The sequence below is a fragment of the Perissodus microlepis genome, chromosome 18 (assembly GCF_051167445.1).
Source record: "Perissodus microlepis isolate ML-2025 ecotype Zambia chromosome 18, ASM5116744v1, whole genome shotgun sequence".
Taxonomy (NCBI): Eukaryota; Metazoa; Chordata; class Actinopteri; order Cichliformes; family Cichlidae; genus Perissodus; species Perissodus microlepis.
In genome coordinates this window covers 29538282-29557822 of record NC_140478.1, presented here as the reverse complement: position 1 = coordinate 29557822, position 19541 = coordinate 29538282, and the positions used below count along the sequence as shown (strand labels likewise).

At 39.3% G+C, this 19541-nt stretch overlaps 2 protein-coding genes across 4 annotated transcripts; both read left to right on the top strand.

The window, feature by feature from the left end:
• Nucleotides 1–853: 853 nt before the first annotated feature.
• Nucleotides 854–3993, top strand: LOC146368125 (tripartite motif-containing protein 16-like). 2 transcript variants are annotated; one of them, XM_084913150.1, is made up of 2 exons: nucleotides 1465–2693; nucleotides 3398–3555. In XM_084913150.1, the coding sequence occupies exons 1-2, from the start codon at nucleotides 1902–1904 to the stop codon at nucleotides 3452–3454; spliced, it is 849 nt and encodes a 282-aa protein (XP_084769276.1). In that variant the 5' UTR covers nucleotides 1465–1901; the 3' UTR covers nucleotides 3455–3555. The 2 variants fall into 2 exon arrangements, with proteins under 2 accessions (XP_084769275.1, XP_084769276.1); XM_084913149.1 differs by having other exon boundaries at nucleotides 854–3993.
• Nucleotides 3994–16392: 12399 nt separating this feature from the next.
• Nucleotides 16393–18087, top strand: LOC146368124 (tripartite motif-containing protein 16-like). Of its 2 annotated transcripts, XM_084913144.1 has the most exons (2): nucleotides 16393–17199; nucleotides 17910–18044. In XM_084913144.1, exons 1-2 carry the CDS (start codon nucleotides 16393–16395, stop codon nucleotides 17964–17966), a joined length of 864 nt encoding a protein of 287 aa, XP_084769270.1. In that variant the 3' UTR covers nucleotides 17967–18044. The 2 variants fall into 2 exon arrangements, with proteins under 2 accessions (XP_084769270.1, XP_084769269.1); XM_084913143.1 differs by having other exon boundaries at nucleotides 16393–18087.
• Nucleotides 18088–19541: the final 1454 nt, after the last annotated feature.

The following is a 19541-nucleotide window of genomic DNA, read 5'->3' as shown; positions in this document are numbered from 1 at the left end:
TTGGGCATTTTTCTTGGCCTTCAGACAATAATTCTGATTGCTACAGTGCCAGACAGGACAAAACAAAGTATTGATCATTTTGTGTTAACGTGAACCCAGATGCAGACACAATGTGAAGCACTCTCTTGAATTTCACAAACTTTATTTGCAAACAGGAAATACTTGGTCTGTGGCAAACAGGTAATCAACAATGAGACAGACTTGGGGAACGAGGGAGTTGCAGGGCGAAGGCACTGTGACACTGTGACCCTCTACAAAATGCCATGTTTAGAAAAGTTAGTGAAACAAACTGATCAGCCGTCTTATCCTGTCTTGTGATACAAAATACATCCTCTGTAATCTACAAGGGTGTAACCATTGTTATCCTTGAATCTGTGCATTGTCAGCCAAGATTGTTTGTTTTTATTTTTCCTTTTGACCAGATGCAACTGGTTCCCTGTGCCAACAACGTGTGGTGCTGTGGTAAAGAATAGAGAAGGCACACAGATTGAGCTGCTGTTATCTTCACAACAGGAAGGTTTGTTCTTCACAATAGTGTCTTTGAACAGCTTCAGGAATCATTACATTCAATGCAAAGGAAAGACCTTCTGCTTCAGTCCCATTTACAATACATGGCCACAGTTTCCTTTGCTAGAGTCTATATAAATCTCTCAGCACAACTCTGACAAAACATGCTGCTTGAGTCCATTCAAAATATTACAACTACAATATCTAACATTAAACTTTATCATATATAAAAATATAGCATTCTTTATAAAGACAGACACAAAACACACTTGTGCTCCCTGTACTTCCTTTTTAAATACATTTATAAAGCATATTAAATGAATCAGTTTTTCATCGTTTTAATACTTGTTACAGCACTAAATTATTTATGTGACGTGTTTCTAATGTACTGACAATGTAACTTCTTTTTTAATGGTTTCAATGGTTTTGGTATAAAACAAACACAGTCTCTCGTGTGGTTTAGGTTAACTGCCACACACACACACAAACACACGCACACAAACCCTATTCCACATTAGCCACTAAGCTAGCATTAGCATTACCTGCAGCTTTAACTCACAATTTTCCAAATAAACAACATTTTTCTATTTGTAAGGGGTGCAGTGAACATTTATTTTAATGCATATTTACTAACCTGTGGTAAAGAATAGAAAAGACATGAACGTTAAACTAGAGTTAGCTTCACAACAGGTTTATTCTTCCTCTGTGCCCCAAAACACTGCTCGATACCACCAGTGCGCTGTGTGCCCTCTAGTGTTCGCATGTGTAATAACATTACCTCAAACTGCCATAATTCAACAAGAATGTTTAAATGACAGGTTAACAAATACAAACATAACGAAAAATGTCTTGAAGGTGACTGTTTTTCTCTATTTATTTTCAATGTTGTATTTTGAAAGAAGCTATTTTAAACTCTTCACATGTTCATCTGGCGAAAGAAAAATGATTTTCTTAAAACTAAAATAGATCGAGAAGTACGCTTTCATTAACTCATCTATACAAAGCATTTTGTTGAGGGTACAGCAGCCGTGGCAGTTTATCTTGAAACAATAACTGTAATCTCCATATATTTCAACTATTTCCTGGGAAAAAAGTGAACTTTAACCTCAAAATAAGTTTTATCTTAAGGAGGCTCTAATACTTTTTAATAAACAGACCACACCCTGGCTCTTGTCACTGCCAGGATATTTCTTTAGTGCCTCCCTTCACAGATGTGTCTGTATCAGGATGGGTCTAAACAACATGGTGTAAATGCAGTTGCTGGTGAGCCTCATTTCCTGTAGGAGGTGAACAAGAGCAGAGATCTGTTTCCCTTCAGAGCACAGAGGTTGTTTCTGTTCAGAGAAAGTGAAACTGTCTGACAGTCACTGAGAGACGGTGAAACGGCACAGCACATGAATCAAATGGATCAAACAAAATTCTGCTGTTCAGTCTGTTTGGATCTACTGAAGGATCCGGTGACTATTCCCTGTGGACACAGCTACTGCATGAACTGTATTAAAAGCTTCTGGGATGAAGAGGAAAAGAAGAAAATCTACAGCTGCCCTCAGTGCCGGAGGACTTTCACAGCGAGGCCTGTCCTGGAGAAAAACACCATGTTAGCAGATTTAGTGGAGGAGCTGAAGAAGACTGGACTCCAAGCTGCTCCTGCTGATCACTGCTATGCTGGACCTGAAGATGTGGCCTGTGATCTGTGCTCTGGTATCAAGCTAAAAGCTGTGAAATCGTGTCTGGTGTGTTTGGTCTCTTACTGTGAGAAACACCTTCAGCCTCATTATGATGTGGCTCCATTAAAGAAACACAAGCTGGTGGAGCCCTCCAAGAAGCTCCAGGAGAACATCTGCTCTCGTCATGATGAGGTGATGAAGATGTTCTGCCGTACTGATCAGCAGAGTATCTGTTATCTCTGCTCTGTGGATGAACATAAAGGCCACGACACAGTCTCAGCTGCAGCAGAAAGGACTGAGAGGCAGAGAGAGCTGGAGGTGAGTCGACAAAACATCCAGCAGAGAATCCAGGACAGAGAGAAAGATGTGAAGCTGCTTCAACAGGAGGTGGAGGCCATCAATCAGTCTGCTGATCAAACAGTGGAGCACAGTGAGAAGATCTTCACTGAGCTGATCCATCTCATCCAGAAAAGAAGCTCTGATGTGAAGCAGCAGATCAGATCCCAGCAGGAAACTGAAGTGAGTCGAGTCAAAGAGCTTCAGGAGAAGCTGGAGCAGGAGATCACTGAGCTGAAGAGGAAAGATGCTGAGCTGAAGCAGCTCTCACACACAGAGGATCACATCCAGTTTCTACACAACTACCCCTCACTGTCAGCACTCAGTGAGTCTACAGACTCATCCAGCATCAATATCCGTCCTCTGAGCTACTTTGAGGATGTGACAGCAGCTGTGTCAGAGGTCAGAGATAAACTACAGGACATTCTGAGAGAGGAATGGACAAACATCTCACTGACAGTCACTGAAGTGGATGTTTTACTGTCAGATCCAAAAGCAGAGCCAAAGACCAGAGCTGGATTCTTAAAATATTCACGTGAAATCACACTGGATCCAAACATAGCACATGAACAGCTGTTATTATCAGAGGGGAACAGAAAAGTAACAGTAATGAAACAACAACTGTCTTATTCTGATCATCCAGACAGATTCACTTTTTGGTTTCAAGTCCTGAGTAGAGAGAGTCTGACTGGACGTTGTTACTGGGAGGTGGAGTGGAGAGGGGAAGGAGTTGAAGTAGCAGTCGCATACAAGAATATCAGAAGAGAAGGAGGTAAATCTGGATTTGGACGTAATAACAAATCTTGGTCATTAGATTGTGACAACAACAGTTATACATTTTGGTACAACAACATTGAAACTCCTGTCTCAGGTCCTCGTTCCTCCAGAGTAGGAGTGTACCTGGATCACAGAGCAGGTATTTTGTCCTTCTACAGCGTCTCTGAAACCATGACTCTCCTCCACAGAGTCCAGACCACATTCACTCAGCCGCTCTATGCTGGACTTTGGCTTTACTATTATGGAGACACTGCTGAGTTGATTAAATTGAAATAGGCTGAAGTCTTTCATATTGTGGGTTTAAATCTGTGTTTTAGTTTCATTTTATTTACTCTCCATCATTTCTGCACAGAGATCAGCTGTCAGTCGAACATTATGGGTGGTACCTCCACATCTTCTAGTTGTTCTCTTGATGTTTCTGAGTTTTTAAAGGAGATCTTTCCTGTGACTGTTTATGGAGGCTATCACTGCTCATCATCATTTTGATTTACTAAAATATTTCTCCACATGAAAATGTAAACTTCTCTATCCTCTAAATGTTTCTGGAATATTTGTATTGAAAAATGTCGACATTTCTCTTTATGAGTATGGCAGACCATGTGTGTGTGTTTGTGTTTGTTTTTGTCAAAATCATCAAACAAATGAGGAAAAACTGTGATTTGAATGAATGAATTCATATATTGTGTTGATGTTTTATTGTGTGAATAAACTGGAAGGTTTGACTATAAATCAAACTTTGAACAAAGTCTTTTCTTCTGTCTTCATTCCAGGATCTCACTCAAATCTGATGCAGAAAATATGAAACTAATCTGAGAGAATAACTGAAGCAGTTTTCCTCCTGAAGCATCACAAAGTTCAGAGTTCATGTTTAGAGCAGAAGATTCAGCAGTCGCTCTGTGACCTTTCAACTTTCTTCACTAAAACAGCTTCATTACAGAGAAACAAGTCACATTTTCTTGATGTTCTTAAGTCCTTTAAAATGTGTTTAATGGTCCTTGAATGCAGCCTCAGTGTCGCAGGTTTAAAAGGTCACTTTCTGTTGTGTTCAAAGATTTCCTTCAGATATGGTCTTTAATCAGTAAAGCCAGTGATACAGCAGTGTCATTAGCTGTGTTATTGGCACCAGGCTGTGTTTATGTATGTGTTTAATTCTGTCTGAGGATGTCTTCAGCATGAAATGATCATTTGCTCAGCTGCTGTGTCTCATCTCTTATCAGACATTGGTTGGAACAGAGTTTTGTTGCTGACCATCTGACAAGAGGGTGAAGAAAAGCTTCAGGCTTCATTTGGACACTATGTTGGACAGAAGTCTCCACAAAAATGACTCAGAAACACAAATATTATTAATGAAAGTCCAAATGTCAAAAAGGGGTCATACATGATCCTGAGAAATGTCCTTGAACATTTGAACATGAGTCAGAGGGTTGTCAGGTTTCTACACTGCATCGTGGCATCAAGCCTGAGATGTCTGTGTAAACAAGTATGGAGGACACAAATGCACAGACGCAGTCGAGCTGTTTACTGCTGATGAGGAAGGAAAATAGTCTGTTGGATATTAAAGCAGCATTTATTAGAGTAAGAACAGATACTTGTGTCCTTCATTTGATCCCCGTCAATTTACAGAAGACTTAAGGACCCTTTGACTTCTAACATAAAGCTGCATGTTTACAATTTTATTATTTATTGATTTCTAGCAAAGCGAGACTTTACTGACTAAAGACATATAATCAGACATATTACTGTTACTTTCTGAAAAAGACTCACATAAAGCAGATTTATCACAAGCAAACATCAAGACACATCCTTCATGGCTTAAAGTTGCAGTGGGACTCTTTCGCCATCTGGTGGTTGTAACAGTTATGACAACTGTTCCTGCATATATGTCCCTCCTCAGTGTGAAGAAGACTGGACTCCAAGCTGCTCCTGCTGATGTTATTTTGACACACACACACACACACACATATATATATATATATATATATATATATATATATATATATATATATATATATATATATATATATATATATATATATATATATATATATATATATATATATATATATATATATATATTTATAGAGAGAGAGAGAGAAAGAGAGAGACAGAGAGACAGAGAGAGAGAGCACCTCTGACAGTCAAGAGTCTTTTTCATCAGTGTTTATCGTAATAAACATGGATTTTTAGACGACACTTTATTCTTCAATGTTTTTCAGTGTTGCTTGCAAACAATTTTACAATTTTATTGTTCTGTTACAATCATATGAAACAGAGCCACGATTTGTACATGCTAACTTTATCAATCAAACATCAAATTTATCAAATTTGCACGTAGATTAAGCCTACATTTGAATGCTGTTTTTAATATTAATTTTTTAGTTGATCTCAAATCTGAGCTGCAGCTGGAGGAATAAAAACTAAAACCATCTGTCAAACTTTAATCTAATACTCAGTTATATTCCATCAGTTTATCTTTGTCCTGATGATAGAGTTTTGATATTGCCAAGTTTATTAAATTACATGATCTGCATTTTTTAGTGCATTAGTACTGACCTCGCTTAAAGCATACTGTTAAGTCAAATTGTCAAAGGTTGTCATTGTGTTTCTTAAATTTGTAAAGTCTTAGTTCAAACTATAGGATCGAAGACATTCCTTTGTCCCCCTCCCCAGCCTCTCGAGGTTCTGGGGGGAGGCTGTAGTGTTTTATCACAAGCACATCCCTTGTGAAGAGTCTGTTTAATGTTGCTTCCTGCTTTTATGATCCTTTTGGTGAGCAGGACGTCACATAAACGCACCCCCATGACACACAAACACACACACAAACACACACACAGACGCACACACACACACACACACACACACAGTGCCTTGTCTTAGAACCATTGGGGGGTTTTACGGAGGGAGGTGCTGTGATGTGTATTGTAACAGTCTGTCAATAAAAAGGCTACGAGGAGAGCTGCTCTTTGAAGGATTTGGGCTAGAGACAGGTGATGAGCAGTATGCTTCACCGCTTGGTTCTGACCAAGGCTTCCCTCGTTAGCGAGTAAAAGACCGGTTGAAGATGTTCTGTTTTGTCTTGTGTTCTTCATGAGGAACAAGTCTCTCAACTAGCGGGGCCTTTGGAAACACAGACTCAACACATACAGTGTTTTTAATATTAAATGTCCATGCAGCGATATCCCTCCTGCTGCCAGTACTAATCTAATCATGTCCATTTTGGTCATTTCCAATGAAAACCTTTGTGTCTTCATCTGCGGCCTCCAGCTCAGCCTCTTGTGTTTTTGTCAGCACCACCATCTCCAAACCACACCTCAGGCAGGTGTCACTACTATCTCTTGGTCTTATTCTTCAGTCATAAATCACCCCAACGTTCATCTCGAACCACTACACCCTGTGTGCTCTCGCTTCTTCACCTCCCTTGTGCACTGTCTGTTTCTTTTGATGATTGAACCCTAATAAGCGCACTTTACAAACCCTCCCGCTACTACTTTTTATGTCTGTTCTCTCCAGAGCATACCTACACCTCTCCAGACTCGCTTCCACATCGTCCCTACAATCACAAAAGATCACAATGTCATCAGCAAACATCATATGGCACAGAGACTCCGTGTGAGGGTTGGCCGAGTTCTGCAGGCAGAAATAAATTGTTCGGAAGGTTGACATACCAGCCTTTTTATTATTTCCTTTACAGTTGTGATCTAATTTGTCATATATACAGAGCAGCAAACTAAAGAAAAATCAAACTAGAAAAGCTCCACAAAGACAAGATAACATGTGCAATGTAAAGATAATCCTAACTACATAGAAACCACTCGGCACTGGGCAAAACCCCTTTAACAAGGACCCCCGACTCTCCATCACAATCTGGCACACACCGATCCTCGAGAGGAGTTGCAGCCCCTGACGTAATAGCCAGCGGCTTTTTCCACTCCTTGAAATAGCAGTTAAATACAATTATGGATTAAATAAATGAACAATTCTCAATCTGCCATTCGAGTATAATGATAATAAGTTAACAGTGAGAACATTGAGACAAATATATTGAGAAAATTCCCAGATTCTGCAAGCGTTTTATATAAAAGTTTTATTGAATCTGTTTTAACTTTCTGTATCATTGCTTGGTACGGTGATATGTCCCTGAATAATAAGACCAGACTTAACAACCTGGTTAAAGTGGCTGGCAAGATTTCAGGGAGGTCTCAGGTCCAGCTTGTGGACTTTTATAACAGGCAGGTGCTGAGGAAGGCAACCTCTGTCCTGTTGTGTTCAGATCATCCTCTCTTTAAAGATTTTCAACTGCTTCCATCAGGTCGTCGTTATAAAGTGCCTGCAGTGAAGACAAAGAGACATAGATTGTCTTTTGTACCTAGTGCTATTATCATAGTTAATAACACTAAACCATAAGTGTTGTTGCCATTGCACATTGCACTTTTTTGATGAAAAATCTAGGTTGTTTTATCAGGCTTATATTATATTATTTTTGTGAAGAGAAAAGTTATTAGAAAGGCAAATGAAGTCACACTCAGATATCTAATTTTTACATGCGCATGGGCGGTCAGTCCGATCTGCTCTGCTGTCAAAGTGCGCACAACAGATGTGACAGAAAAACCGCCCAGGGCTCTCAGTGCATTCTTTATTTATACTCCAAGTGAGCTTTCAAGGAAGTGGGAGTGGTATGTTCAGTATACAAAAACGTTTCCATAATAGGAGAAACCTTTAGCTTGTCTGTTGAAATAGGAGATAGCTTGGTATGTATAGAAACTTAAACATTTCCTTAAAAGGAGAGTGAGAGAGGGGGGTGACCGTTAACTCAGGATGTAGTATGTATGTCACCGCATTCCTCTACACATCTGGTTCCACTTTCCTTTCCTGTGGTGGTTCCAACTCACGAGCTCTCCTATCTTAAATGAAGCTACAACTAAACAATAATCACAAAACTAAAAAATCTCTTATCATTCCCTCCTGTTTGTAGCGATTTTAAGCAAATACATCAATGTGTTTCAGACGCAGACCCTACATTGTGAGTGCTTTCGGTCTGGTCGTCATAAAATGTGTATCATTCAAACATAATCATTCATCACATTAGTTTCATACTCATCGTCTTCTCCTTCTTCCTCGTCTGGCACAGTGACATATGCAACAAGAGATTGGGATATCATTCTTGATACCATTCCTCTTACACAGGGGATAATGCATGTAGTAAAGATACAAAACATAATAAGTATTAGGCCAATAAACATTAAAACCTTAAACATCAGTGTTCTCCATGAGCTGCTCATAAACCAATTCCACCAATTACTTTGTGAATTTGCCCAATCGGTTACCTGTGCCTGTTGAACGTTTCTAAGTAATTGTAGAGCATTTGTCATATTATCAGAATGCACATTGTCTGGAATATATGTACAACCAGTTATATTAAACAAAACACAGTCTGCCAAGATCATATCCAGGGCAACTCTGTGTTGCATAACAGTTATTCTTATGGCATCAATTTCCTGATTTTGCTCTTTGTTGATGCTGGTCGATGCATTTAAAAACAGTCCAAAACTATAGTCCAATAGTCAGGAGGTCGCTGTGGTTTAGGACAATTCCTAAATATTGATAACCTAAACTGGCAAAGCTTGCTGCGCATGTCACTTGAATCATGTTCATAAGTCTGCCATATAATGTAGCATGCTGTGTTGTAGCAGGCATGTGTGAGCATATATAACAATCTTTGTCTTCTTTGCGATTATATATGTATCTATACCAGGCGTTGTTCATCCAGGGATGGATGTGGTCCTGTGTCACTTCAGCCAGGTGTGAGTTGTCATATGTCCATGCTCTTCTATGCATGTTGGCTTCTTGATCCTTTAAGTGCATCAGGGTCCATGCTGTAAGCAGCAGGGCCAAGGTGGTAAGCAGAATAATCTTCATGATGACCAGACACACCGATTTACTCTGGTGAGTAGACTACAGGCGAGAAGTAGAAGGCGGGATATACCCAATCAGCCCTCCCTTCACTTGTAGATCACCAAAGAGTCGGGATGGTGGTGTCTTTAGGTTGTGCTGTCACTCACTTCCATTTTTGCAATGGCTCTGGTGGATCCAAGAGGGCCTCTCAGCGTTTTTGCAAGCTGTTGGCGTCGTTAGGAGTACTTGGTATGGACCTTCCCACCGGGATGGGTTCCAATTCTTTCTCTGGAGTACTCGTATAAGGACCCAATCGCCTGGTTTTAATCTGCAAGAGACTTGAGAAGCGTCGCACGGCAGTTCAAAACAATATCCCTATTTTCTACTAGTTTTGCCATTCATTCTACTAAAGTTGTCTTTCTAACAGATTTATCTATTGGTTCACTTTCATCAATTCATGCATCTTTTCACTGAGGTCTGATTCAAACTATCTTACTTCTGATTCTTTCCAAAAATAATTTCACATGTAACAATTTATATATGTGTGTTTTCTACCTTTGTTTACCTCTTTATTGTGATCTGGTGGACATCTCTAAACACCATCATAAGTTCAGACTTCAATTTCAACCCAATTATACTCCTCTGGGCTTCACCTTCCCACTGGCCCCTGTACCCTTCTCAAAGTGTCCTTTGTTGTCTTAAATCTCCAGCAAACACAATCTGTTTCTTCTCTGTTTCTTCCTTTTAGATTAAGTCCCAGCCAGGCAAAATATCACATTCAGTGCCTTTAAACAGTCATGTCACACTGTTCTTACCAGCCTGCTGTTAATTCTTCAAGTCCACGATGTTCCGTTGGTCTTCATCAGGAGATTGACTGTCCTTTGAGCTTCTTTTCAGGATCGGGACAAGTGGGAGGTCAAGCTATAAAATTTTAAGCCAAACTTTGGCTTGTTTTCTCCCAATTATGTTAATCTATGGTTTTGCTGCTATGCTCAAAATTCTAGGTTGAGAAAAGTCCACCTTTATTTATTTGTGACCTATATTGACACACTAAACCATACCATTAATATCATTTTCATTTCTTTTCTTAAAGCCTCCATTTGCTTCATCTGGCTAGAGTCTGTCTCTTCTGTTTTTCTCTCTGGGTGCTCACTCCTTATATGGGCATGCAAAGTTCCTGTCACACACACACTTCCTGTTACTCTCTTTTGTGTTTCTACAGGCTAATCAAACTCATTTTGTATTTACAGTCTACAAACCCTCTGTAATTCTACTAACTTCTAATCTAAAATGTAACGTCATTCACACAATAATTTCATAATCCTCTCACACACACTGCCTTTTAAATAAACTAAACTCTTTGCATTTTTATCTATTTCAGACATTTTCTGAGTCTCTGTTTTATGGTGCCGTTAGTTCTCTCTACTAACCCTGCACTCCATAGATGATAAGCACAATGATTTCTTATGCTGAATCCTAGTGCTTCAGAGACCTTACTGATCACATCATTGACAAAATGTGTCCCATTGTCTGATCTTATCAGAGAAGGGATACCATATGTTGGAATAAAATGATTACATAAACATTTTGCAATGGAGATTGCCTCTGCTTTTTACTGGATATATCTCTGGTCAGTTTGAAAACACATCTATGATCACTAAGGCATATTTTAATCCTTGACATTCATTCAATTCAATAAAATCCATGTGGATGGTGTGGAGAACTGGCCTCTCTTAGGTCTTAAGTTTCCTTGTGAATTGTGTTTTTGACAGAATAGGCATGTTCTTACAAATTTTTCGCTGAAGTTTCAAAATTTATAGTGTAAAAGTATTATTTATCTATACTATATTTCCCTCCTGTTGACACATGTATTACTTCATGTGTCACTACAGCCGCTGTCCTGTGTAACGACTCTGGTAATATTGGTTTTCCATCACAGACCATTAAGTCATCTTTCAGTTGTGCTCCACATTTCAGCCACGTGTTCTGTTCAGTGATTGTTGCAGCTTTTTGTTCGGTTTTTAGTACATCAAGTGGTATTTGTGTACAATGTTCGGATGTTAGAAGCGTTATCGTTTGTTGTGCAGCCCGCTTTGCTGTTTGATCTGCAAAATTATTTCCTTTTGTGATAATAAAATTGTCTTTTTGATGTGCTGCACATTTACAAAGTGCCAATTGTTTTGGCAAGCTAATCACTTCCAATAAGATTTTTAATAAGCTGCCGTGTTGCACGGGGTTATCCGTAGAGGTGACCATACCTCTGTTATGCCAAATTTTGGCAAAGTGGTGCACTGCTGAAAAAACAAACTGGCTGTCAGTGTACATATTTATATTTTGGCCTACGTGCAATTCATATGCACATATGACTGCATACGTGCAGCCGACTCTTTTACTGCCTCTGCTGCGGCTGCATAGCCTTGCATATGCAGGCAGGCCTGACGCTACAGAGTCTAATTTACACGAGTCTAAATTTCACCAGGAATGTTAACGAGCGTTGTTTTTCTCCAAATGCCTGTGTTATCACAGCTTTCATATAACCTGCTCCTCTATCTACACGTAAGTAGAAAGGCTTATCATAGGCAGGCAGTGCTAAAACTGTATCTGTCTGTAATGCCTATTTTTAAATAACTGAATGCTTCTTCTTTCTTCTCTATAGATGCAACATTACATTTTCACTTAATGCATTTTTAGATAATTTCTAGTTTTTCAAAGAATCCACCCATCTCACACATTTCAAACTTTGAAGTTAGGGTTTTTATATATATATTTTTTAAACTTTGAATTGCTCACAGTTCTAAAACAAGCCATTTGTAAATCATATGCCTAATCACTATGTGTCACTGTGATCCACAAGTATGGTCACGAATTTGTTTCCAAATCAACAAAATAAAATAATCAAACAAAACAGGAAACATACATGAGTCAGGACACAAAAAGAAAAATGCTGCTACTGAAACAGAGCAGAAGTGTGAGGGAAAAACTGAGCTCACAGACAGCTGCGTGTGTTGGCTTTTAATGCAGCTTCTGCTCTAAAAACAAATAAATAAAAATAAAAGAAAATGTGTAACATGCTCATCAACTTAGCGGTGTTCACTTATTTAATTCAACTTCTCAATCCTGTAGCTTTAGCTGTTGTCTACAGGGTTTGGCTTATTAGTTGTTATTATAGGTGTGCTCTATATCTCAGTAATGTTTTATCCAGGATAAATGACAGGTTTTCAAGCAGGTCAAGTGCCTCTATGCACGTAATTAGTTTAGATAGTTTCTTTATTTTCTTCATCTCATGTGTCATTATACTGAGTTTGAGCAAACCTTAAGCTTGATGCAGATTACTTCATAACAATCATCCACTTCACATCATAACTGACTAGGTTGCTTCTCATTATTAATATTATGTCATTATTAATATTATCATCTTTTTCTTTCTATATAACAACAATAGTATATTACAATATTTTATTAGTGTATACCACTATACTACTACTGAGCCAATTTAATAGTTAGGATCATCTTACTCAGCAAACAGATAATTTAGAATTCATCCAATCTGTACAAATTTGCTTTTCTCTAAACAGGTTTGCACCTACTTCTTAGACTGGTCTTCTGTTTGTCTCATCTCAGATCCAACCTTCAGTCACATTCATTCTCTCTGTTGTGTAGCGAACCAAGCAATTTATTATTATATATTTTATATTTTATTTTGTATCCATCAAGGGCTTCGGGTGATCTGCAGTTTCACCCTTTCCCAAGCTGGAGACATTCACCTTTTCACACTTTCCTTGGCTGAACAATGACACAGCCTTAATGTACCTTATGCATCTCTCTATTTTATTTAAAAGGTTTTCGTGTGAATTATTTCCCTTTATTGATTTTATACATTCTGGGCATGATTGTCATGCCAACTATGTTTCATTGTTAATATCAGCTTACAGGTTGTTATCCTTCCTATTATTAGTTTCAATACGGTAAAAATAAGTTCTAATATAATTTTGTCTTTATTTATTTTATTTTTGTACTTCTTATATTTATATCTATTCGGTGGGGTCTGTTTCCAACCTTTTTAAACTACTTTAAACTATTTTGATCTCTAGTTTTCACTTAATAAGGGTTTTATTAGTCACTGCACTGTAGTGTGACCTGATGCTGATTTTACTATTAGAGTATCTTCTGAGAATTGTACTTCCTGTGGTCTTCTGTTCAAAACGGTTTTACATACTCCTGTATCACATAACATCTGCACTGGTTTGCCATTAACATATACTGTCAGTGTAGGTTTGCCTTTTACTTCAGACACTAATTGATAGACAGTAAATACTTCTGCGTCACTTTTATCATTTTCATTTGGCTTTTTCTCATTTAGTCATTCATTTGAATATTGCCGTTTGTCTGTTTTATGTCTGCAATCTCTGGCGAAATGCCCTTCCTTGCCACAATTCCAGCACGTATTATCTCTTTCTTCACTTCTTTCGCGTAAGTCTGTCTGTCCTACATATCTCTGGCCCTTTCCTCTAAATCCTCCTCTGTCCCTGTCTGTTACCTCTCCACCTTCTCCACCTTCCCCTGCGGGTTGGCCGTATCTGGGGTTTAGTACTGCTATCATGGGAAAAATGCCGGGAGGACCAGGTGGATCAACATCACCTCCCATATCTCGTCCGTAGCGATCTTTTCCTATTTTTTCTTTTTTTTTTTTTTCTTTTTTTTTTTCTGTGGATTTTCACCTAGTGCTATTTTATCTAACATGTTTTGTGCCTCTGCATAAGGACCAGGTTGAGGTCTGAACGGATCACAGGATTGTTTAAGGGGGGTCGCAGCAGCGGAAGTGGGGGCTGGTTTCACAGCAGCAAAAGTGGGGGTCGGCCTCGCAGCAGCGAGTGGAGCATATGGTGGGGGGTCTAATACCTCTGCCTTTTCTTTCTTCTTTTCTTGTTTCTTTTGTTTATTCTCACATCGTCTATCTGCCTCTCTCTTCCATGCTTGGAAATATTCTAATTCTTACGTGCGTTTTCCTTCTTTCTTTCTTTATTTTGTCTCTCCTATTTCTTTCAGTAATGCTTCTTTAAGTTGTATTAATGCAGATGGGCTACATTCTCATTTAGTCTTTTTAGAATTTCTCCATCTTTGCACACTGATTTGTCCGGCGCCTGGACACTTTTTTCCTAACCACTGTTCGTCAACAGTAAACTTAGTGGGCTGATTACCCATTAAAACAGAACTGCAGAGCCTTCTCTGGTATTAGACTTAAAGAGTGGTTACTGACTACGCCCTTCTACTCCACTCTAATTAGTGGAGCGGTGTCAGTTTTGTGAGGCGGAACTCAACCGTTCTCTTTTGTCACCAGTACTTCAGCTACTGACAGGAAATAAAATGACAATAACAATGAGAGTGATTCAGCAGCGTATTTGTGCTGTTTAAATCAATTCACTCTCAACACACAGAAAACACAAACATTTAAACAGACATTTCACACAATCGCGCAGACCTTTTCAGAAGGCCAGTCCTAAAGCTTTTATTTTGAAAATCCTTTCAGCGGATCAGTCCAACGCTTTTATTTTGAAAATCCGTTCGGTGGATTACCCCAACGCTTTTACTTTGAAAATCCGTTCGGTGGATCACCCCAACGCTTTTACAAATCTTTGCAGTGGATTAGACTAATTACACCCTTTCGGCGGGTGAGACCAAAGTTCGTTTTACGCGAGTGTAAATGAGTGACTTCCTTTACCTTCCCAAGATTCTCTGGCTATGTTGAAAGTCAGCCACTGGATCCCAGCGTCGTGGACCACTTGATAAAACACTGGCCAGGAATCGAATTTTAGCGTCCCTGGACTTTTTCACTCCTACCTAGAGGACAGATTTCAGTGCAGCTTTCCACGACGGCAGGACACAGCGGCCGATGCTTCCTATCCGGCTCGAAGGACCAAGAAAATGTGAAGAGAAAAGTTATTAGAAAGGCAAATGATGTCACACTCAGATATCTAATTTTTACATGCGCATGGGCGGTCAGTCCGATCTGCTCTGCTGTCAAAGTGCGCACAACAGATGTGACAGAAAAACCGCGCAGGGCTCTCAGCGCATTCTTTATTTATACTCCAAGTGAGCTTTCAAGGAAGTGGGAGTGGTATGTTCAGTATACAAAAACGTTTCCATAATAGGAGAAACCTTTAGCTTGTCTGTTGAAATAGGAGATAGCTTGGTATGTATAGAAACTTAAACATTTCCTTAAAAGGAGAGTGAGAGAGGGGGGTGACCGTTAACTCAGGATGTAGTATGTATGTCACCGCATTCCTCTACACATCTGGTTCCACTTTCCTTTCCTGTGGTGGTTCCAACTCACAAGCTCTCCTATCTTAAATGAAGCTACAACTAAACAATAATCACAAAACTAAAAAATCTCTTATCAATTTTGGTGAGTGTATGTGATGTGTTGGTTGTCTGTTTGTTTGTTTGTACGGACATATTGCAAATCAATTTCCCGTTAGGGATAATAAAGTTACCATTGACCATTGAGCGTTTAAAACCAACAGATACTACACGTGGCACATTCCCTTCCACCAACCTTGCCATTAAAAGGACGTCATAAAGACTCATGGTGTTGCTGTTCCTGGGCCTTTGCCAGCTAGAGACCAGGTGTAGTCTGGAGGAGAGGTGAGCAAACAAGCAAACAACAGCATGCAACAACAGAAAACAAGAAGGGCCAGATGCAAAGTCAGTTGGTAGATTTCTGTTGTGTTCTTGGTCTTTTTTTATTTGTTTTTTTGTTTTATAAAAATATTTTTTTATTTCCCAAATACTGACGCTACAGCAATTATTTTGTTAACATTCCTGACTATATGAGGCAGAGACTAACAAAAGGTGTGCCCTTTACTAAAGCACAGTGTTAACGTGGGAATAAAACAAAAGTAACTTATCACATTAACATTTACATCATTAAAGCATGTAATTAAAGCACACCTCTGTTTGTTGTGAATGAATACATCTCCAGCATCTCGAACAACTGTTGCATCTAAAAAAACCCAAAACAAAACACCCAACCCTGATGTTACGTCAGGGTTGGGTGTTTCACCCACGGGGTACATATTTCCTCATTCCTTCACGTTCATGGTTCTTTAAATTTGTGAGTGGGTGTAACCAGCTTGTATGTCTGGAAGCTCAGACAAACTTTTCTAACATTGCAGACAGAGACACATGTTGGCTGTGCATGAAACTCAGAGCTGAAATGGCAGAGCTAGAATTTCAGAACAACGAAACAAAATTATGCTGTTCGATCTGTTTGGATCTACTGAAGGATCCCACAACTATTCCCTGTGGACACAACTACTGCATGAGATGTCTCAAAGCCCACTGGGATGCAGAAGATACAAAGCAAGCTCACAGCTGCCCTCAGTGCAGACAGACTTTCACACCGAGGCCTGTCCTGGTGAAAAACACCATGTTAGCTGAGTTGGTGGAGGAGCTGAAGAGGATTAGGCTTCAAGATGCCCCTGATGATGATCACTGCTATGCTGGACCTGAAGATGTGGCCTGTGATGTCTGCACTGGAAGACAAATGAAAGCCTTCAAGTCCTGTTTAGTCTGTCTGGCATCTTACTGTGAGAAACACCTTCAGACTCATTATGATGCGTCTCCATTAAAGAGACACAAGCTGGTGGAGCCCTCCAAGAAGCTCCAGGAGAACATCTGCTCTCGTCATGATGAGGTGATGAAGATGTTCTGCCGTACTGATCAGCAGAGTATCTGTTATCTCTGCTCTGTGGATGAACATAAAGGCCACGACACAGTCTCAGCTGCAGCAGAAAGGACTGAGAGGCAGAGAGAGCTGGAGGTGAGTCGACAAAACATCCAGCAGAGAATCCAGGACAGAGAGAAAGATGTGAAGCTGCTTCAACAGGAGGTGGAGGCCATCAATCAGTCTGCTGATCAAACAGTGGAGCACAGTGAGAAGATCTTCACTGAGCTGATCCATCTCATCCAGAAAAGAAGCTCTGATGTGAAGCAGCAGATCAGATCCCAGCAGGAAACTGAAGTGAGTCGAGTCAAAGAGCTTCAGGAGAAGCTGGAGCAGGAGATCACTGAGCTGAAGAGGAAAGATGCTGAGCTGAAGCAGCTCTCACACACAGAGGATCACAACCAGTTTCTACACAACTACCCCTCACTGTCAGCACTCAGTGAGTCTAAAGACTCATCCAGCATCAATATCCGTCCTCTGAGCTACTTTGAGGATGTGACAGCAGCTGTGTCAGAGGTCAGAGATAAACTACAGGACATTCTGAGAGAGGAATGGACAAACATCTCACTGACAGTCACTGAAGTGGATGTTTTACTGTCAGATCCACCAGCAGAGCCAAAGACCAGAGCTGGATTCTTAAAATATTCATGTGAAATCACACTGGATCCAAACACAGCACACAAACAGCTGTTATTATCAGAGGGGATCAGAAAAGTAACAGCAGTGGAACAACAACAATCTTATTCTGATCATTCAGACAGATTCACTATAATGTGGCAAGTTCTGAGTAGAGAGAGTCTGACTGGACGTTGTTACTGGGAGGTGGAGTGGAGAGGGGGAGGAGTTTATGTAGCAGTCGCATACAAGAATATCAGCAGAGCAGGGAGTGGGAATGAATGTAGATTTGGACGTAATGAAAAATCCTGGGCACTAGACTGCTTCAAAAACAGTTATACATTTTGGTACAACAACATCCAAACTCCTGTCTCAGGTCCTCGTTCCTCCAGAGTAGGAGTGTACCTGGATCACAGAGCAGGTATTTTGTCCTTCTACAGCGTCTCTGAAACCATGACTCTCCTCCACAGAGTCCAGACCACATTCACTCAGCCGCTCTATGCTGGACTTTGGCTTCACTGCTTTGGAAACACTGCTAAGTTTTGTAAACTGAAACAGACATGTTTTTGATACAGGAGCTGGCTCACATCTGTACGTTATTATTATTATTTTCTATCTGTAAATTATCACAATCACTGTTGTAGCATTGCTGCACTGTACTAGATGACTTTTATTTATAAAGTATTTTTCCACAAAAAAGTATAAATGTATGTGCTTGTATTTGTATGTATTTAAGTGGAATATATTTATTTGATTTTATTTAGTTATTGTTTTTTTGGTTTTTGTTTTCCAATTCATGGGCTGGGACAGAGACAATACAAGACCTTCCTGTATATATATTTGTAAAGAAATGAATTATTTATATGAATATATACTCATTTTGAATTTTATGCCAGCAACAGGTTTAAATCTTCTTTTAAACATAATATTTAAGAGTTTGCTCTTTAAAAGTGAGGATAGTATTTGTGTCTAAAATATATTTTCTCAGGTGGCTTTATCAAGTCAGTTATGTAACATCTCAGCACTTTGTGTTTGCTTGTTTTTGTTTTTCCCAACAGTGTCAGATGTTTTTGATTGGGTGCCAGGTCTACAGTGAAGACAGACCAGTTTTGCAGTGATGATGTTTTCTGTGACGTTATACTGTAGATGTACTGGAAGGATGTGGTGTGGCATTGTTTTTGAACGATTATAGCCTTCCTAAAAAAGCATGAACATTTCCTTCGGAAATATTTTACATTAACCGTTAAACTATTTGCACCTGCGGTCTTTAAAGAGGAGGTGAACTTCGTTATTGTTACTTTTGAAAAACTAACAACAAACAGAAAATCTGTTTGTTACGTTTACCAAGTCAAAATAATCTCATCTCTGCGAATTGTTGCTGTTTTGTTTTTAAATTATACTAAAACAAATGAAACTTAAATAAAAGAAATAATCAGTTTTCTTGAGAGCTTGTAATCCCTTACACACACACACACACACACACACACACACACACACACACACACACACACACACACACACACACACCTGTTTATTCAAACCTCTGCACTCACTCTCACACTTTCTCCACTTTTCAATATCAAAACATAATTACTCTCAAAACCTAATAACAGGTTGTGTCTCCCATACTAACAAAAACAGCAATCAAGAATTTATTGTTACTGACGATGAGTCTTTTGCATTACCATGGAGGAATTTTGGCTGACTCCTTATTGCAGAATTTATTGAATCAGAATCAAAATCATCTTTATTTGACCAAGTTTGTGCACACAAAAAAGGAATTTGACTCTGGTTCACTTTACTATTCTGCATGTAAAAAATGAACCACAGCAAAGCATCTCAATCTGATTTAAATCCAGACTTTGATTACGCAATTCCACAACCTTTTTATTTCTTTTAGAAACACTGGAGGGTTTTCAAACATGGACAGGATGTTTAAGATCATGCCAAAGTATTTCACTCTCATTTAAGTCCAAACTTTCATTAGGACACTCCAAAGCTTTTATTTTGTAGTTGTTTGTTTT